Source organism: Varanus komodoensis, unplaced genomic scaffold, assembly GCF_004798865.1.
Source record: "Varanus komodoensis strain SLA01 unplaced genomic scaffold, ASM479886v1 scaffold6_1, whole genome shotgun sequence".
Classification (NCBI taxonomy): domain Eukaryota; kingdom Metazoa; phylum Chordata; class Lepidosauria; order Squamata; family Varanidae; genus Varanus; species Varanus komodoensis.
The window spans coordinates 4,902,403-4,923,314 of record NW_025336345.1 but is presented as its reverse complement, the minus strand read 5'-3'; the positions used below and the strand labels follow the sequence as shown (position 1 = coordinate 4,923,314).

The following is a 20,912-nucleotide window of genomic DNA, read 5'->3' as shown; positions in this document are numbered from 1 at the left end:
CATTGAGGTAGATGAGGCCTAGTGTGACATATGAGGTAGAGGATTCCAGTCTAACCCAATGACCTTATTTCATATCCTCATGTTACCTGAAACATACTCCCTCACAACACTTAGCCTAACCACTTAGCCTGAAATCTGCAGCCATGTTGTACTTCCTGTCCAGGAGGGAGCGGGGAGGTATGGAGAACCCTGTGTGAACTCCTGGGACAGGATGACTGGATGTCAAAGAGGGTAAATGAGAAGTATCTTTGGAACCTGGGACCGGTTGGAATCCAGGTGAATCCTCCATAAAAGTAGCAAATGGCATTATAAATTACTAATAGGTGAGAAACATAGAGCAGATGTGAATAATTCAGAGATAATCAACAGACACATTAGAAAGGGGAGTCTCTAGATAAAGAGTTTTCTGTTAACTAACAGAACAAAGACTAATAGGGAAATGAATTTACTTTGTATCTGGACAACCTGTTATGATGTAGGGTATATAATGTATGTTCTCTGTACCTCTTTCGAGACTCTGATTTGGGAAGCATCTCCCCTCCGTCTCCGTTTATTCTATAGTGCACCAGAATAAAACTGCAATTAGCTCTAAGTCTCGTCTCAGGCTCTGTTTGGTTTTGGGGTCTGAGGTCCACCTGGGGTTTGCCCCAGCTGTTGACTGGTTAGAGTCAGCTAACACTCAGATCAGACCTGTATCCCATCTTCATTCAGTGGGGAGGTCTTGCCCTCTCCCTGAGAATGATGAACTAGGGGTTTATGCTTTACTGAGGAAAGGCCATAGCTCATTTGAACCAAAGTGGAACCCCAACACTTAACAGTAAAAGATGCTATCAAACTTAATGCAAGAGGAGAATTTCCAAGGAAGTTCAGTGAAGTCATATTTAACTTCAAGTTTTTAAAAATGAGGTTGAGAAGCAGAGAGTAAGGGATGTCAAAACAAACAAGATTTTGAGAAAGAACAGTGCGGAGACCAACAGTTAAACAATTCTTAAAACACAGCAAAAACAGGAAATAAGCTAGGGAAGTGGTTCAACTGTCAGATGAAGAGTACAAAAGGTGGCTAAGGAGATTCTGAAGAGACTAAATGTTTGCATCTGTCTTCCCAGCAGAAGTTGTTTGAGCAGATTCTTATGCCTGCCCTGAATTGACAGTTTAAATAAGAATGTCTGAGGAAACAAAAATAGTGACAAGAGATCCAGATCTTATTGACAAACTGAAAATAAACAAATCATTGAGTCCAGATGGTATACATCCAAGAGTTCTTGAAGAACTCAATCATAATTGTGCTGATCTCCTTATTAAACTAATGTCAACATAATCTGTAAAATTGGTCTCTGTGCCAAAGGGCTGGAAATGGGCCAGTGTAACATCAATTCAAAAATGTATCTTAAAGCAATCCAAAATAATATAGCCTTGCTAGCTTATTATTAGTTCCAGCTAAATTGAAGTGTTATTAAAGCTAAAATTTGTAAGCATACAGAAGGGCTCAGACTACTGAAAAAGAAGTAACATGGCTTCTATAAAAGCCTGTCTTCTCTCACTGTCTTTGAGAGTGTCCCTAAGCATGTGGATAGGGGTGATCCAAGCATCACAGATGAATAACTTGTGGCCTTCCAGATGGCTCAGAGCTGTAGTCTACAAAATCTGAGGGCCACCAATTACCTGTACCTTTAGTAGCTATTGTTTACCTAAGTCGCAATTCTACCAGGGTGCCCCTAAGTCCTCAGCCTTGGAGGCTTACAGGCATTCAGTGCAGGAGGAGGAGTGGTGGAGGGCCATTATTGTTAGACAAATTTTCCCCCCATGTAGCTAGAATATTTTGGAGGTGGAAGAAAGGAAGACGGAGTGACTTCAGGATAATTCATATCCTGGCCTCCCGTTTCCTCCCCTCACTTCCTTCCCCCTTCAATACCCTGTTCTGCTCCTTTCTGAGGTCACTCTAAGAGTAACCAGTGTGGCTCTTTCTGCAGGGGGAGAGGAGAAGAGATCAATGCTCTGATGTGTCCAGCCTCAGATTTGGAATCTCAAGAAATCCTATGGCTCCTCAGGTGCTCTTTGGAGACTATAGGATCACCTCCTTAGGCTTTTAGTAAAGTTCTGAAAAAGTGAGAAAAGACCAAAAAACAAACAAAAAGCCCTGCACCAATGTATATGTTCCTTTATCAAGTGCCATTCTTATTTAATCTATAATTTTCAAAATACTGGTTCTGAATAGATTAGCTTAGCTTCTAAATAATGCTTGGAGCTAGTCATTTTGTATAGGTTTCAGTGAAGGCAAGTCAGATATCCCTCCCTTTATCTATGTGTAGGTGGCATTGAAATACCACCCAGAAACAGGGTTTTTTAATTTGTCCATAAATGATCTGGAGTCAGTGAAATGGTTGAATTTGCTGATGATGCCCAAAAGATCTAGGAACTGAACCAATTTGAAAGGTGTTATTTCATGATTTTTAGTTTAAGGAAAAGAACAATTATCAGGGGGATGGGAGACATGATGGTGTGTGGAAAATATGACAATATTCATAATACTAGAACCTGAGGTTATCCCATGAAGCTTAAAGATGGGAGATTTGGGACAGATAAAACAAAGTATTATATAACAATCCATAGTTGTACGCTGAATTTAGCTACTGGAAGATGGAGTGATGGTCATCAACATGAACAAATCCACAGAGGACAAGACTTTCAAAGACAATGATTCTCCTTCATTCTGTTTATATGTTACCTCCAGTAGCAGAGGCATTAGATCTTTCAGTACCATTTTCTGGGAAAAACAAGTGGGAAGATACTATTGTGTTGATATCTTATGTACTTCCCATGGGCATCTGGGTTTGGTCATTGTAGATATAGAAGTGTTTAAACTGGTGGGCATAAACTCTGTATGATCCAGCAAAGTTCTCATGTACTTATTCTCAAATTTTTTAAAAAGCTTTCTATATCTTATAGTTTAGTACACAAACTCAAGGTATCTTCTGAAGGGTAACTATACTGAAAAATTACAATGTATGAACATATTACAGGGAGCTGTGATTAGCAGCCTGGTCCATGTACACACAAGAAGAAAACAGTGAATTATCTTTTTATTTATTTTGAGGGACACATGGCTTATCTACTAATTACATGATATACAGAAAAGCCCTTAGAATAGTTCTGTTTATCTAATCCATGATCAGAAGAGTTAATAATTAACCCCAGGGAGGATAAACACATGGAGATTTTGAATTTACCTCATATTTCTTACCCTGAGGCTGGGGAGCAGAAGAGAAACATGCTTTGGCTTTCTGCTACTGTCAGAGGACCAAGAGACATTACAATGCTGCAGCTTCTGCTTTTCAACAACAACCAACCTGGCTCCATCCATTGCCCAGAGAAGGAGCACTTGTCAGGAGCTCTATTCTTTCTTTCAGACAGAAAGAACACTCCACTGCAAGTGACAGTTGCTCTGGTACTGCAGACAGAAGGACAAAGTACACTCCTGTCTTATCCATTAGCCAGATAGCTATCAGCCGCTACTCAAGCAAGGATGTGATGATGGGGGAAATCAGCCTAGCCTCGAAAAATGGATCTCCCACCTCTTTTTCCTTCCACTTGCTTTCCCTTGTACAGTGGTACCTGGCTCATGAACTTAATCTGTTCCAGGACTCTGGTAGTGACTCAAATTGGTCAAGAGCAAAGTCAAATTTCCCCATAAGGTTCAATGTAAATAAGGTTAATCCATTCTATAACTATTTTTTTTTAATCACAAAAATTTGAAGCAGGAGCGGTTCGGGGTTTGTGACCCAAGGCAAAATTTTTCAGAAATTTCTCTTCGTGACCTGATTTGGTTGTGAACTGAGGCATTCATGAGCAGAGGTACCACTGCATGTCTTTTTTGCTCCTAAGAGTGGTGACAGGACTTCTCTCTTTCTTTTGTGCTCTGAACTGCCTCTGGGAGAAAGTAATTGTGTGAAAAGCAAGATAAAGGTAATAGCAAATAAATTTCTTACAGAGCTTTTCAGTTTGTTTCATCAGTCTAGGATATTTAGAGACAGCAGACTGTAAATCAGAGTCAGTAATTGCAACAAACACAGGTGGACAAGAAGCACAAAAGGTTGTTTATTCCCAAATAGCTCTGCAGAAACAAGTAGTTAGCTGTGTTTTGTAGCAATTTATAGCAAAGTTAAGTTTACAAATGAATAAACAAGAAAAAAAAGTGAAAGCTCCATTGCAGTTTGCAACTATCACTGCTGATAGTTGCAACTATCACTGGCTTGTTTTAGTGTACTATTTTTGTTACTATTTCAGATATAAACAACAATATTAGACAGCTGTAACATACTACAGGGCTTACAAAAAAAGTCTGCCTTTATCTAAACAGTCATAATTGCAATAAATGGCCACAATTGAAATATCCAACTGTAGCTGAGGTATAAATCATTAGGTATAACTTTAATAGGTAGAATCATGAAAATATTAACACACAGCTGGGCCAGAGAAAAAAATGCTCTTTTTTTTTTTTTTTTTTTTAGAGATCAGCATCCTTGGAATGTAGCTGATATTAACCAGGCACCATTCCAGAGAGGGCAAGTTGACTCTTGAAAGATAACAGCAGCTCAAACAAAGGGCAATTCACACCAACCCACTCATCCTCCTCTTCTCTGGAATAGCACCTCATTCTCCTTCTTTCCTTTGGAGCATCTTCTTTCTGCTTTGGTATGTAGGCAGGCAAGAATCACGCCAAACCTTTTCGCTTCTGTAACCTATTGGAAAGTGTTAACTGTGTTACGTGTAATTCTTTTAATGATCAATGTATAAAAGGGCCAACTGAGGACTGCTCAGGTGCACCATATGGAACAATTTGTTGGCAGACAGTTATTCTCAAGAATATTTTAAAAGAAAACTCTCCCGTTGTGTATTTTGGGCACATGCACACCAGGGCAATAACCTAATTTAGTCAGCATTGTTAATTTGATAGCAAACATATTGCAATGTCCTTTTTTCTTTTATTATCTCAAATGAGCTCCTTGAAATGCAAATTTTGTGGTGCCAGTTGCAACTCTAAGAGGATCATTTAAATAAGTTGAAAAAGGCAGAGAAATCAAGTTTAAATTTTGCCGCGGGGCAGGGGGGACATCGCTCGTACGAGCAGAGGCAAGTCACAATTCTTATTGTTTGTGACACTGAATTCACGCGCTCCATCCTGGCTTTTTCCTTCGCACAACTCAGCCACAACCCAGCATTCTACTTCTCCAACCTGGTGCCCTCCAGCTATTCAAGATCACAACTCCCAGCATTCCTGACCATTTGTCATGCTGGCTGCGTCTGGCGGGGCTGGGGAAGTCTGAAGAGCAGGTTCATCCAGCTTCTCGAAATATTCGAATAGAAGTCATGATGACTGCCAAAGAAATGAAGCCTCTGTCTTTCCATAAGCCTTGCTCCGCATCAGAAGCATGAGCATGAGCATGCGCCAGCCCGGCAAGAGGGAGGGCACACCTCCTATGACGTAGCGGAAGTGCAACCTTGGGCCCCGCCGGAAGGAAAGGCGCTCGGGCAGCCGCGCTTCCTGGCCTGGTTGCCATGGCGCTTTCTCCCTACGTGCAGGCCATGCAGGACCTGTTTCGGGCTAACACGCGCAGCCGAGAGTTCCCGGCGCACGGAGCGAAGGTCCACTCGGTGGCGTGGAGCTGTTGCGGCCGCCGCCTGGCTTCCGGCTCCTTCGACAAGACCGCCAGCGTCTTCGTGCTGGACAAGGACCGGCTGGTCAGTTCTCGAGCGCCCTGTGGCCGGGTCCGTGGGAGGAGTGGCGAGGCAGGGGGAATGAAGAACCGCGACTGTCACTTGTGCTTCTGTGCGCTCTGGGGTCGTGAAAGCGTCGACTTGGCGCCTTCGCTTAATTATGGATATTCATAAGAGAGTGGCCGCTTTCAAACTTAAGTGAAATCTGTAGCGTAGATACCGATGTAAAACTGCAGACGGCTCACAGAGATGACAGCTTATGCTCTCCGTTTCTCTTAACATCTGCAAGTGTTTATTCGTTTGCATGCCGCTCTCCTGGTTTTGGGGTTGTTCTCTATTGATTCTAGTTGCATTTTCAAGGAAGCGTAATTCTTAATCCTTGGAGCTTGTGATATGATAGGCTTTGAAAATAAGCCCACAAAGGATAATAGTTTGCTAAACATTTTGCTAACCCGCCAGGGCCTCGGAGGAATGATTGGAAAGTCGCAGCTAACATAAACTGCTGGTTCCCTAGCCCTGGTATAGTCTACTGTAACTTGCTTTGGCGGTCTTTTATACTGAAAAGTAGGTATACATCATGAAACTTAAAATGCTTCTTCTAGACTATTTTCAAAACTGTGTTTGTAAAGGAGGCTTAACCTAGAAGTTGGGTAATTGGCTTGCTTAAAGATACATAAATGTTGATTAAACCTTATCGCTAGGCTGACTGAGATGCAAAACCCTTTTTAAAAAGATTTTGTCTCTATATGAAATTATTAATTTAGAACTGTATGCTTATTTCTTAGGTGAAAGAGAATAATTACCGTGGCCATGGAGATAGTGTGGATCAGTTGTGCTGGCATCCAAGTAACCCAGACTTATTTGTCACGGCATCTGGAGACAAAACTATTCGCATATGGGATGTTCGTACCACTAAGTGCATAGCCACAGTGAACACTAAAGGTGGATGATGATGATGATGATAAGTAGTGGTTCTTATAGCCCAGCTGTTTTATTGTTGTTATTGCCAGTACCTGCTTCTGGGGGGTGGGTCAGGTGAGTCCTAGGAAGAGAGCAAGTTGATTTCTCTACTGATAATCTTGGCTCACATGGATCTCTCTTCCCCAAACACACGGATCTTCTCTGTCCTCTGTTTTGAAAAAACCATGTTTTTCCAAATCATAGCCTGGGTCAAGAGCAAAATATTTTTTGTATAGTATTTTCAAAGCATTAATTTGAAATACCAATTATAAATCAACTTTGTACACTAATATCACTATAAACCTCTTGATAATCTAATCTTCAAGTTTTTAAACATGTGGCTACCTTGATAATAGTTTATCATGGAATATATTCTGGTGCCATAATATGTGATTTACTTTTTGTCATTGCTTATTAGAGCCAGTGAGATATATTTGTTAGAGTTTTTGACTAGAATGTGGGAAACTCAGATTCTGGTTCTCATTCAGCTACAGAGCTCACTGAATGAATTTGGGCAGTTGCTGACAGTTAACCTAACCCATCTCATAGAGTTGTGAGGAAAATGGAGCAAGGCAAGACCATGTAAGCCACTTTGGTTTCCTGTAAACTGTAAAAAGGAAGGATATGGTTGTAATAGTAATATAAAGAGAGTGTCAGGATTGTAGCGGTATCACATACATTATAAGGCTGTATTGCTGCATTTTGTCCTGTTAGTGATTATCAATTAACAGATGCAAAAGTCTGTGTATTGCTTGTGAACTGCTCTTGCCCCAGGCAGTAACTAAATGAGTTTAATCTCTCCTCTCTCCTTTCTCCTTTATAGGGGAAAACATTAACATCTGCTGGAGCCCTGATGGTCAAACTATTGCTGTAGGAAACAAGGATGATGTGGTGACTTTCATTGATGCTAAGACACATCGGTCCAAAGCTGAGGAGCAGTTCAAGTTTGAGGTGAATGAGATCTCTTGGAACAATGACAACAACATGTTTTTCCTCACCAATGGCAACGGTTGCATCAACATCCTCAGGTACCCTCAACATGGCCTTTTCTAGGAAAGGCAGCAAGTGAGTGGCTGTCTTGTCTTTTGGTCTAGGTGGTTGATAGGAGAAATGTGTAGCACCAGAACATTTGTCAATAGCGTATTGAGGATTCAGCACTTTCTCTTTTGCCTCCTGCTGTTATATTTACACTACAATATGACAATGGAGTTTATTATTTAGAGGCATTCAAGGTGTGACTGGACAGCTATCTGAGAAGGTTGGTTTAACTTGGTGTCCTGCATTGAGCAGGGGTTGGACCCGATGGCCTTCTTGGCTCCTTCCAACTCTACTATTCTATGAGTCCAGATATGGCTTCAAAGGTAACAGTGCTGCCTCAGAATTTTCCATTCCCTCATTCATTCTTCCAGGTTCAGTTATAGTATCTTAAGGTCTCAGATTAAATATAATTTTTGCTGCTGCTGCCTAGTTTGCTCAAAATAGTTTCTCTAGAGTCTTCAGTCTCAGAGAGATTTCCCAGAAAATATTCTAATTGGAGTGAGTTTTCTTTAGCAGCTAATGTTAACTACAAAAGTGGAAATGTTTGTTTTGTTGTGCACACACTTTAAAAAACAATCCTTTAAAATCATTTCCACTGTTTTCTCAGTTTATCATTTAACTAAGAGGGAGATGTTGGGAAGATACTACTGTGTTTTGTACAGAAAGCTAAGCTCTTCTATGTTAAGTCACTGTGGAAACTGACATGGTGAACCTTGGTTCTAGGGTATCCCAGTGGAGGCATAAACTAGGAGAAGTATGAGCTCCTCTTTCTGATGCCATCATGTGCTCCTGCTTACATACTTACTGGGCTAGGAGAAACTGAAAACTAATACAGCAGAAATGGTGCTCTGCATTTTCATTTTCTGAATGATAATGTGTGTGTAGACAGTGAGCCCTCTTACTATATCTGTCGCTTGGATATATTTTAAATGTTATATTCTGATCTCCATTTTATTGATTTATCTGACTCCATAGTATGAATAAAAATAAGCTAACCCATCCATGTTGTAATTTCTTGGGGGCTCAAATGAACCCAAAGCCCATTTAGATGGATTTATGCAACTTGTGGGGCTTCCTTCTGTAAAGAAGGTTCTGTCTTACATGTGGTGATTAGTAAGGAAGGCATTCCAAGATGTTAAATAGCTAGTGTGAAAGGACTGCTTTTTCTGTAGATTAACTTCTACCTCATTTCTTTCCTTTTCCACAGCTATCCAGAGCTAAAGCCAATCCAGTCAATTAATGCTCATCCCTCAAATTGCATCTGCATCAAATTTGACCCAATGGGCAAATATTTTGCCACAGGAAGTGCTGATGCACTTGTTAGCCTCTGGGATGTAGATGAGCTAGTATGTGTACGATGTTTCTCTAGGTAAGTTGTCTTGTCCTATGTCCAATCCCCTTTTCAGCTTGTGGGGTTGCAGACAGGTCTACACCTTACTTGTGTAAGTGAATGTAATGTAATGCATGCTGGGGCAAGAAATATTCCCATGCTGTCTGGTGGTTATTATCCAGGACACAATTTTAGGGAACATAGTGAATAATCCTATTAAAATATCAAGTCAGTTTGTAGTGCTAACATAATAGGCTTATTTTTAAAATCAAGGGAATTTTAAATACCAATGAAAAAAAATTAAACCATTGTTTTAAAATCAGCTTTCCCATTTAAAAATGCATATATATCCTGAACAAGCAGCCACACTTTAAGATTCCTGGTGTCGTGTGTACATCCAGAAAAAGCTCAGGCATGTGTACGCAAGGTGCTCAGTGCCTTTTCTCTTAGGGATGACGATTCTGAGGTTGACAAGGAGATTGTTTGCCATATAGTCCATTCTCAAGACAAGCCTCAAGGTTTTGAGACCTGACAGGAATTGTTGAAGGAGGAGAAGGACACTGGAACCACCACCACTATTCTCCCATGGGAGAGTTGAAGAGTTACTGCATCTTGAACTTTCACAGTTCTTCTCTTTCTGGGTTCATAAGGAAATCTTTGGTTAATGAACAGTAGATAGAGTTCAACTTTTGTACTTGGTGTATGCTAAGAAGCTTGTACAACAATAAACAGAATTAAATAAAGAAAGCTGGTGTGTTACCTGAGGTAGACAAGCAGCTCATGACAGCCATAACTAAAATACACTGGTCAAACCAGGCAGAGGTTTTTATCCTAGAAGCATCATCCAAAATGCTTCTTCATGCTTCTCCTGCCTACTTTTATTGTTTAAAGACAAGAACTATATTTCTTCAGGTTTATTCTTATTTAGAGACAAGAAAAAAGTTTTTTTTTTTACGTACAGTAATGTAAGATCACTTTTTGGAAGACTGTCAAAAACTTTCTAAGCTTGTAATGTGCAAAATACAGTTTCCTGTAGTTAGTGAAATTGTACATATTCATAACTTGAATTCACTTACAGAGGTTACATAGTTGGGAGGTTAAAATAAGTGTGTTAAGTTCTCCTATGTTAGCTTGGAAGATGAACCTAGTGATATAAAGCATTACATTACCTGGATCCTAGATTCTTTGATAGTTTATTGGTTCTGGTAATTGGCAATGATACCATACCATTGCTGAAGAGTTATTTTTAGAAATTCAGACTGGGACTTGGGAGATCTCTGTTCTAGTCTACCCTTTGCCATGCAGCTCCCAGAATGACTTTGGACTAGTCACAGATTGCTCACAGGTTCCTTGTGGGAATAAAATAGGGAGGAGGACCATGTAAGCTGCTTTACTTTTCCTGTAGCATGAAGAAGTAAACATTGAAATATAATAAATTCCACCATGGCTTTAATTTAATCTCTTTGATAGATGATCATATCTTAGTTTTAAGAGACTATTTGTGTATTAACATAATTAAAAAGAATCTCAGCCTTTCTTTTAAAAGGCTTCCTAAGTTCACAAACATGACAGCCCGCCTTGGATTAGTTTACCTGTGTTGCCACTTCATGATGGGCACCTGTGAACACCATTTATCATGATGCCCACCTTCCTATGGGTAGACTTGTGTGGACGAGGTTGTTTAGAGTTATTCAAGGGTTGTCTAATTTTTAAACAACACTTTCAGCCTGAGTTCTTGGAGCAAGGGAAGATGGGCACCCAGATGCAGCAGGCAAGAATGTCTCTCATGGGCACCTAGCATAATGTGGCATTTCCTAAGGGTAAATTAATTCATGATGGGGTTTCATGTAGTGCAAATAACCTCATGCAATTTGATTTTTTAAAAATCAGATTTAAAATGGGATATTTTAAGAATTCAAAATCCATTTCTATCCACCCCGAATGACTTGTTTTTCTGTATTTATTTGTGGGAGAAATTAAGTTCTGTGTTGGAAAATTCTTAGGGACAGGGTTGAATATTAAGTGAGCAGCATTAGAATGTCTTTATATTAAGCTGTGGTGCAATCATATTTGGAACAGGATCTACTGTTTGTCATACAAAAATGTATTAAAGTGCCAGACAGGGTCATTCAAAAAGATCAAGGACTTAGAATACCATTTTCATGAGGAAATGTTTGAGTTGTTTTTTAAGTATAGAAAAGATTAGTAAGTTGGGCCATGGTAGAGATTAACAACATGTATTATGCTAGAAATTATCTATGTGGAGTGCTGATTGGAGAAGAATATTTTCTGATACTGGAACTGGGGTAACTGAACAAAACCAATTGATTTGCAGTAGATGCAGAAAAATCAGTAGGAAATATTTCTTCATTAAGTGTTTAGTATACAGAATTTCTTGCTACAAGATTTCCTTACCAGTGGCAGTATTTTTCCTTCTGCAATACCAGAGATTAGGAGAGGCGAAGCAGGAACTATGACTTCATTCATAGTTTTTGTGCTTCTCGAATGATTTGGGCTAGTCTCGTTTGGAAACAGGATGACACTCGTTCAGGGTTCATGTAATTGTCCCCTTTTCTTCTCTCAATTCTCCTTCCTTATCCGCTCCCATTTGCTTTCATCTTTCAGGCTTGATTGGCCTGTGAGGACATTGAGCTTCAGCCATGATGGGAAGATGCTGGCTTCAGCTTCTGAAGACCATTTCATTGATATTGCAGAAGTGGAAACGGGTAAGTGGCACTGTTCTCATTCCTTGTCACCAAAGTAGTTAGGCTATAATGCTATATATAATCAATAAGGGATAAAGCTTCCACTGAACACTGACTTTCCTCTGAGCGACTTTACACTGTTAATATCCTTTTTGTGTGTTCTTTACTGAAAGTAAATGTCTTTTGTTCTGCCCTAAAAATACTTTGCAGAAGATTCAGAAAAATCAGTAGGACAAACTAAGTTGACCTGCTTTTGAAGAGTCAAGGCAGAGCATCCAAGGGTGAGCTGCAAGGAAGATAGCTGTCTAAACTACTGTGCTTCTCAAAGTAATAGTATCTGTACATTATAGGCAAAAGGAATTTTTAAGAAAGTTCTTGTTTGAAAGCTTTTGGTTTTGAACCATACCTGTAATTTTATTTATTTATTTATTTATTTATTTATTTATTTATTTATTTAAAACATTTCTGTGCCGCCCCCATTGCAACAAAACCTTGGGGCGGCTCACAAAGAATACATAAAACATACATAAATAATAATATAGCAATTAAAAGAAGAAAACAACAACAACAACATTTAAAAACCCCCGGTGCATTCTCAGGTAAAAATTTTAAAATCCTAATTAATACAATAATTTAGCAATTAAAATAAGTTTTAAATAAAAAGGTCTTAGCCTGGCGCCGAAAAACAAGTAACGACAGCGCCAGGCGGACCTCTCTGGGGAGCGTATTCCATAAATGGGGCGCCACTGCAGAGAAAGCCCTCCTCCGGGTACTCACCCTCCTAATATTCACAGAGGGTTTCTGGAGAATGGCATCCGTTGCTGATCTCAAGGGGCGGGCGGGCATATATGGGTGCAAACATTTCTTTAGATATCCAGGTTCCAAGCCGTTTAGGGCTTTATAGGTCATAACCAACACCTTGAATTGGGCCCGGACTTCAATCGGGAGCCAGTGGAGCTGACGGAGAACTGGGGTTATATGAGAACAATACCCAGTCCCCGTCAGCAACCTGGCAGCTCTATTCTGCACCAATTGAAGTATCCAGACCGTCTTCAAGGGTAGCCCCACGTAGAGTGTGTTACAGAAGTCTAATCGGGAAGTTACCAATGCGTGTGTCACTGTCGCCAGGCAGTCGTTCTCCAGGAAGGGACGCAGCTGGTGTATCAGCCGAAGCTGAAGGAAGGCGCTTCTCGCCACCGCCGTCACCTGAGCTTCTAGAGACAGCTCAGGGTCAAGGAGCACTCCCAAGCTGCAAACCCTGTCACTCAGAGGGAGTGCAACCCCATTTAGGACAAGGCCCAAGTCCCCTATCCCGAGGCCCGAGCCACCCACCAACAGGACCTCCGTCTTGTCTGGACTGAGCTTCAGTTTATTGGCCCTCATCCAGCCCATTACCTCGGCCAGGCACCGGTTCAGCACAGCCACTGCCTCACCTGGATTGGTGGAAAACGAGAGGTAGAGCTGGGTATCATCAGCGTACTGATGTTTTCACAGCCCACACCTCCTGATGACCTCTCCCAGCAGTTTCATGTAGATGTTAAATAGCAAAGGGGACAGAATGGACCCCTGCGGAACTCCATAGCATAACTGCCATGGCGCAGAGCCATAGTCCCCCAGCACCACCTTCTGGAATCGGCCATTGAGATAGGAGCAGAACCACTGCCATGCGGTGCCTCCAACTCCCAATCCCGCTAGCCTATCCAGAAGGATACCATGGTCGATGGTATTGAAATCCGCTGAGAGGTCCAGGAGAACTAACAGGGACGCACTCCCTGTCTCTCTCCCTGCACAGGTCATCGTACAGGGCGACCAAGGCAGATTCAGTGCCATACCTGGGTCTGAAGCCAGACTGAAATGGGTCCAGATAATCAGTTTCATCAAAGAGTGCTTGGAGTTGTCCCGCCACCACCCGCTCTAGCACCTTGCCCAGGAACGGGATGTTGGCCACCAGTCTATAATTGGTGGCCACCTCTGGATCCAGGGATGCTTTCTTTAGGACTGGCCGGACTACCGCCTCCTTTAAAGGGGCAGGTACCTGGCCGTCTCTTAAAGAGGCGTTGACCACCTCCAGGATCCAGGTCCCAATCCCGTCCTTGGCTTTCTTAAGTAGCCAAAATGGGCATGGGTCTAGTAAGCAAGTGGTAGGATATACTTGTCCAAGCACCTTGTCCACATCATCAGGCCGCAACAACTGAAATTCATCCATAAATTGTGGACTTGACGGCGTCGATGGCATCTCCCCAGTAGAATCTGATTCAATAGCAGAGTCAAGCTCGTGGCGAATCTGAGCAATTTTCTCCCTGAAATGCTTGGCAAAATCGTCACAACGGGCCTTTGAGGGTGGCACAAGATCTTTCTTCGGGCCCGGATGTATCAGCCCCTGCACCACCCGAAAAAGCTCCGCCGGACGGCATTGTGAGGAGGCGATGGAAACAGAGAAGAATTTCTTCTTCGCCATCCTCACCGCCACAGCATAGGCCCGTTAATGGGCTCTTAAGTGTGTTTGGTCAGAATCGCCCTGTGATCTCCTCCACCTACGCTCTAGACGTCTCCCAACCTGCTTCATCGCCCGTAATTCAGGTGTATACCAAGGAGATGAACGGGCTCTGCCAGGTGGGAGAGGATGCTTGGGAGCAATCGTGTCAATAGCCCTGGTCATCTCCTCATTCCACAGTTCAACCAGGGCATCAACAGGATCACCGGCCTTGTCAACCGGAAAATCCCCCAGAGCTTCCAGGAATCCATCAGGATCCATCCAGCTCTGGGGGTGGACCAATACAATCGGGTCTGCACCCTTACAGAGGGAAAGGCCACTCTCGAGCTCAAACCTTATGAGGAAGTGATCTGACCATGACAAGGGCGTCAAGCTTAAATTCCTCACCCTCAGGTCACCCTCTTCCTGCCCCGTTGAGAAAACCAGGTCCAGAGTGTGTCCACGTTCATGGGTCAGGCCAATGATGTGTTGAGACAGCCCCATGGCCGCCATGGAGGCCATGAAGTCCTGAGCTGCCCCGGTTAGAACCGTCTTGGCATGGAGATTGAAGTCCCCCAGGACCAACATTCCGGGAATCTTCAACACCAGGTCCGAGACGATCTGTCAGCTCAGGCAGGGAGTCTGTTAGGCAGAAGGGTGCACGGTGCACCAACAGAATCCCCAGTCTGTCTCGGTCGGTCAGCACCAAGTGGAGGCACTCCAGCCCCGGCCTCGAGAGGACAGGGAGCCCCACAAGGGAAATAGAAGCTCGATATTATATAAAATGAGCATGTGTTGCTAAATTTTTGTCAGCATTAGTCTCATCAAGTTGTATTCTTATGTAAAGTTGACCTTGTCTGAGCTGAGTGGATAAAATCCAGTGATTTAAATAAAGAGTTTTAAAACAAGTTAAATCAGATATTTAAACTTAAATGTATTAATTTAGGTTTTTTTAAAAAAAAAACTTTACATTTCTCTTTTCAAAAACAGTTACAATTAAATATCAGCATAAATGTGCTTAAACTTAGACTTAGTGAGCCATCCAGTGTGGCTGCATGTAAGCCTCTGAACTTGGAGGATTATGGGCATCCAGTGCAGAGCAGAAAGCCTGCAGAGGCGGGGATTGCCTTGGTGCTCCACCCACCCTCCAAATAGACATCTAGGTGCTTTACACCAGCTTGAGAGGAGAGGAGCTGAGGGGTACTACCAGGTTATGTCATAGGATAGCAGTGCCTCACTCCTCACCTTCCCTCCCTGGAGCACGCTTTCCTAGCACCAGCTTTTAGGTTTGCCTTGCTTCCTCAGATTTGAAGCTGGTGCAGGGAAGCTTCAAGGATACAGGGAAGTTGTTCTGAATTTCAAAAAAACAAACACAAAACAAATCCAGCTCTGAGCTAGAATTTTTTTTCCCAAGGTTGAAGCTGAGATTCTTTTTGTGTGGCCTTCTAGACAGTTTCAGGTGGCCATAGGATTGTGTGTTATCTACCACACTATACAAATATGAGCAGTTTTTCATCCCATGAAAATGGCTTGGTTCAGTCTTTCAGCTCTTGCTTCTATAAAAACCTGGCCTTCTGGTTTTTCTGACTAAGGATTGTTGTTGTGTACTTATGTGGCAATGGAATTGGGCTAAGCAAAGCGGAGGAGTTTGTTAAGGCAGAAGGACAATAAAACAGGATAGATAAAAATGGATGCTTTGAAAAAATGAAATCAGCATTTTAAAATTTTCAATTGGATTTTTTCCAAGCTCTGTAATTATCAAATCTTGCTTTGACCTATTCAGCCTTTTTGTTGACTACTTAGTTTTTTGTGAGGGCGAACATGGCTCAAGGCAGAGTGAAAGAGAAAGGGACAACCCTCAGAAAAACAAACAAAAAAACCAAGGACCAACTCACCTAGTATGCATCTTTCTGTATTATATCAAGGCTGTAATCTTACCTGAGTCACTTACCTGAGAGTAAGTCCCACGTAAATCAGTGGAACTTAACTTTGGATCCAATGGCCCCTTCCAACTGTACATAATGATATACAGACACACCAAGAGATGCAAATATTGTAAGAATAATTAGTGTAAATAGAACTCTGTTTGCTTGTAAATTAGCATGGCTTAGTGGGTAGATTGGCATCATTTGTTCAATAAACATATTTAAAGTTTCAGTGGGAAACAATTTAAAGCAACCTTCTTTCATGCTGATCCAGATCATGATTTAATTGATGATAGATGGCCTTGATTTAAATCAGTCCTTTCTTGCTGAGCTGCATCTGGTCTAGTTGTAGAAAAATTTCTGACTGTGTTTTTTTCCTTTTAGGTGAGAAGCTCTGGGAAGTGCAGTGCGAGTCCCCAACCTTCACTGTGGCTTGGCATCCAAAGCGTCCACTGCTGGCTTTCGCCTGTGATGATAAAGATGGCAAATATGACAGCAGCAGGGAAGCTGGCACTGTGAAGCTCTTTGGTCTCCCCAATGACTCATAGGAGAAGTGTGCTGGAGACTGTGATGTGGGATTCTGGGCCAGCAGCAGGTTTTTCATAAGCCATGCTTGCATTGCTTCTTTATTGGGTTCTTTCCCCTTCTGGAGTAGAAGCATGGCTTGGCAACACCTTGCCTAGAAAACCTGCCATTACAAGTTTTTGTAAACTGCCCAGCCATCATGGAAAGCACAGGAGCAGGCTGGCTAAGTCCTCTTCCAGTGCCTAGGCTCTTCACTGGTCTGTTTTTCTTTTGGAACGAGGGAAGTAGCAGCTGCAGGTGCATTCCACTGATTACTCAGTCAGTCCCCGCCCTCTGATTACTCAAGGGCATAGCAGGCAGAGCCTCCTGCTAATTTGGGTTACTGTGTCATTATCATCCCTTTATGTCCTCCTTTGAGGATGGATAGACTGAGGGATATGCTGGCTTTCTGTAGCCACATTTGAAACTCTTCTATTTCCTTGGAGGAATGGTTTAACTCATGCCTCCTGGAGGTTGTGTGTCTTCAATACCTTTTTGGAATAATGAAAAGAATTTGGACAGAAATAAGACTATTTTTTGTATGACTATGTTCTTTGTATCTTAGATAATTTTGTTCCATTCAAATAAAGAAATAAGGAACTTCCATGTCCTGTAGCTTTAAAAGGGCAATGAAAAGGTAGCTAAATAACCTCACTTGGCATTGTGAAGCTGAAGGTGCCAAAAAGTAAAACTTGGAAATATGTTTACTCTGCTTGTTGCTTCCTGGAAGGACCTAGTTGCCATTGTGAATTGGGATGCTTGACTATATAGACTGTCAGTCTGGATCAGCAGGCTGCCATCCACAGGATCCAGAGAACATTCTGCATTTTCTTAATTATATTAGTTATATTGGGTGTCGTTATAGTGAAAATTGTTTCTAAAAAGTTCTTCAAATGTGAGAATGTACATTTTCAGTTCTGCCATTGTTAACTGCTAACTGCAAATGTTTTGGTGCCACTTTGTTTCTGGAAAGTCTTCTAATTTCTGCATTGTTAACAGGTAATCCTAGCCTGTCAGAGTTCATATAGGAACTTAATTTCATGACATCATTGATCCAGTTGAATGTGCTGATGTCACTGAAGACAACTGAAGTCAATTCAGAATGTTTTCTGAGTAGGTATATGTTTTGGAAGAGATTACTGAAAAAGCTCTATAGGTGAGGTGGTGCTTTTCAAGAAAACATTCACGAGTAAGTGCTTCTGGTACAGCCTTAATACATTTTTGTGACTAAAATCCTAAAACATATTCAGTTTTCTTACAAAAATCATCATTTCCCTCCTCTGTATGCTTTGGGTTGTGATTTTGATCAAACCCAGCCATCCTTCATAGAACTGAACTCTGATAATTGTAACAGTGAAGTGCCACACCAGTGCAGCAACTGTTCAGGAGGCCCCACCTCCTGCAGTTTCCGGCAGGAGAAAACCTGTGCCCCCAACACTCACAGAGTTGAACCTACTGGATTTCAGCACACGATGACCCAAGTTCTTCAGGAAACAAAAAAAGTCACAGACAATAGGAGTGGAGGAGCACAATCGCGTGCACACAGAAAGGAGGGAGAAGGGTGGGGGAAAGCAGATAGCAGCATACAGTGTGCAGGTTACAGGTGTAAGCATCAAATCCCAAGCCTTTTGCCCACCCCAGACCGAAAAATAATAAAACTAACTAGTCTATGACTAATAACGGGCAGAATATGCAGCAAACTTTCTCAGAAGTAGCAAACCAAAACATGGGCAGAGCCTCCAGTGCAAAGAGGGAGCAGTTGGCTAGCTGGAAAGCCCTTCTTTTATTCCCTCCTGCAAGCAATCGGAACCGTTAATTCCATGAGGTGACATCGCCTGGGCCCCCAGGTGGAATTCATCAACAAGGGAACATGCCAGTCCTTGAGACTCTTCAGACTGTTATATGTTTTCCTTTCCTCCCCTTCCATCAGCCCAGCCAGGCTCTGGCATGGCCTTGAAGCCACAACCTGTGCTCTACAAACTTGAATCAGGACTTAACCCTTTCTTCTCCCCTTGAGACACAGCACCTTCTTCACTTCAGATATTCTAAGGGATCATCATATTTGCTAATAGAGAACAAGAGAGAAGGATCAGCTGTTGGGAGAATTCTTAAGATTGGGAAAGACCTTAGAGGAAAAAATGCCTCAAGCAGCTCATTAAAGGCGGAGTATTTCCAGTGGTTATGGGATGCTGACTAACTTGGGCTATTGGGATGCAGACAAAATAGAAAATCCTGGGATGGGCTTAGCTTGCTGGTTAGAGTCTTAAATGGAAGCACTCCGCACTGCAGATCTTGTTAGAGGACTTGTCTTATTCTGATTCCCCAGCTACTGCTGCTGCTTTCTCTTTGATTCCTTTGTTGGTGGTACTTGGTGACAACCTTGGATGCAGAGTATTCCATTTTTCTTTTCTATGGCTTTTATAATTAATGTGATGTGCATTACCAAAGAAGGGGTTATTAAAAGCCAGTGCAGTGGTGTCAGAATGCTGGGTTTGGGGGTTGAGAGGTCTGGGTTCTAGTCCCCACTCAGCCATAACGCTCATTAGGTGACTTTGGGCTAGTCACAGACTCAGCATAGCCTAACTCATAGAGTTGCTGCTGCTGCTGTTAGTCGCAAAGTTGTGTCTGACCCATCGCGACCCCATGGACAACATTCCTCCAGGCCTTCCTGTCCTCCACCATCTGCCGGAGTCCACCTAAGCTCACACCCACTGCTTCAGTGACTCCATCTAGCCACCTCATCCTCTGCCATCCCCTCCTCCTTTTGCCATCTATTGTTCCCAGCATTAGGCTCTTCTCCAGGGAGTCCTTCCTTCTCATTAGGTGGCCAAAGTATTTGAGTCTCATCTTCAATATCTGGCCTTCTAAAGAGCAGTCAGGGTTGATCTCCTCTAGGACTGACAGGTTTGATCTCCTTGCGGTCCAAGGGACTCGCAGGAGTCTCCTCCAGCACCACAATTCAAAGGCCTCAATCCTTCGGCGCTCAGCCTTCCTTGTGGTCCAGCTTTCACAGCCATACATTGCAACTGGGAAAACCATAGCCTAGACTATACGCACTTTGGTTGGCAGGGTGATGTCTCTGCTTTTTAGTATGCTGTCTAGATTGGGTTGCTGTAGTGAGGATTAAATGGAGAAGATGAGAACCTTACAAGCTGCCTTGGGTTCCTTGCCAGAGGAAGAAAGGTGGGGTATAAATAATGTTTTTTGCAACAGATTTATGCCTTCACAGTACTATTCTGTGACCGGGTTGAGATGTGATGGCCAAACTATAGCAGTCAAATCATGAATGTGCTGTGTGCTTAACTCCATCCCCTGGCCTGCTGTTATTTCAAGCCTTGCTTCCTTGTTCAATCAAACCATTGTTTTGTGTAATATCTGAATCAGCAACTTACGGTTTGATCCCTCACCAGAACTGGAGAACCACTTGAAATAATGAGTTGGCAATTACATCTCAACTTGTCCATTTTGGTCTGTCTTTTCTTCCTAAGCTGCTTTACCATTTGCTTGTGAGTAAAATCCAGCAGTGTGAGCAAATGTCTGTTTGCACAATGGGATGTTCCCCAGCTCTCTTCATTGACCCCCCAATATCTCTTGAGCCACAACATCTGCTAAGGGGGCTCCCCTAGTCTGTTAGGAATATTTTGAGGATACATGGGGAGCTGCAGGGAGAAGAGAAAATCACCTTGCTGCACTCCACTGGTGGAAGCCTTCCTGCAGCAGGATGGACTAACGGGCTACATCCCCATGGCAATATCTTACTTATGTCTGTTCCCTTTCTTTTATCTGAGGAGCTCAGATCATATACATGGAATGTTTTCCAACTTTGTCCCCATAACAACCCTGCAAGGTAGTTGGGCTATAAGGTAGCAACTTGCTCAAAATCTCGTTACAATCCTGGACATGTTTATTCAAAAGTAATTCCCATTGAGTTCAATAGAGCTTACTCCAGATAAGTAGATAAAGGATTACAACTGAAGTATAACAGCAGAGATTTGAACTGGAATTTCCCATCGCAGGATTAATATACTACCTGCTTACTACACATTTGCTCCTTTTGGTGTAGTGGTGCTTGCATGTGGTCTGTGTGTACAAAAGAACTGCTAGTACTATGAGAAACTACATCAAGCCTTGCTTGACCTATGATGCTGTGACATTCTTCTGGTAACCTATAGTAAATCATGCCTTCATTTCAGTCTTCTACA

General features: G+C 42.3%; 1 protein-coding gene and 1 long non-coding RNA gene across 3 annotated transcripts; one reads left to right on the top strand and one right to left on the bottom strand.

The window, feature by feature from the left end:
- Positions 1–4,073: 4,073 nt before the first annotated feature.
- LOC123034003 lies at positions 4,074–5,423 on the bottom strand. Its single transcript, XR_006416679.1, has 2 exons — positions 5,281–5,423; positions 4,074–4,739 (listed from the first exon to the last, which is right to left on the bottom strand). It is a non-coding gene; the product is annotated as an uncharacterized LOC123034003 (long non-coding RNA).
- Positions 5,424–5,529: 106 nt separating this feature from the next.
- THOC3 (THO complex 3) lies at positions 5,530–17,417 on the top strand. 2 transcript variants are annotated; one of them, XM_044451046.1, is made up of 7 exons: positions 5,530–5,739; positions 6,501–6,657; positions 7,499–7,703; positions 8,921–9,082; positions 11,669–11,769; positions 11,959–12,029; positions 16,531–16,596. In XM_044451046.1, exons 1-6 carry the CDS (start codon positions 5,557–5,559, stop codon positions 12,003–12,005), a joined length of 855 nt encoding a protein of 284 aa, XP_044306981.1. In that variant the 5' UTR covers positions 5,530–5,556; the 3' UTR covers positions 12,006–12,029; positions 16,531–16,596. The 2 variants fall into 2 exon arrangements, with proteins under 2 accessions (XP_044306981.1, XP_044306979.1); XM_044451044.1 differs by lacking the exon at positions 11,959–12,029 and having other exon boundaries at positions 16,531–17,417.
- The last annotated feature ends 3,495 nt before the right edge of the window (positions 17,418–20,912 follow it).

Coding starts and splice junctions, on each gene's coding strand:
- THOC3 (XM_044451044.1), top strand. CDS start 5,557: ATGGCGCTTTCTCCCTACGTGCAGGCCATGCAGGACCTGTTTCGGGCT. Junction 5,740..6,500: donor TGCTGGACAAGGACCGGCTG/GTCAGTTCTCGA, acceptor CTTATTTCTTAG/GTGAAAGAGAATAATTACCG. Junction 7,704..8,920: donor GGTTGCATCAACATCCTCAG/GTACCCTCAACA, acceptor CCTTTTCCACAG/CTATCCAGAGCTAAAGCCAA.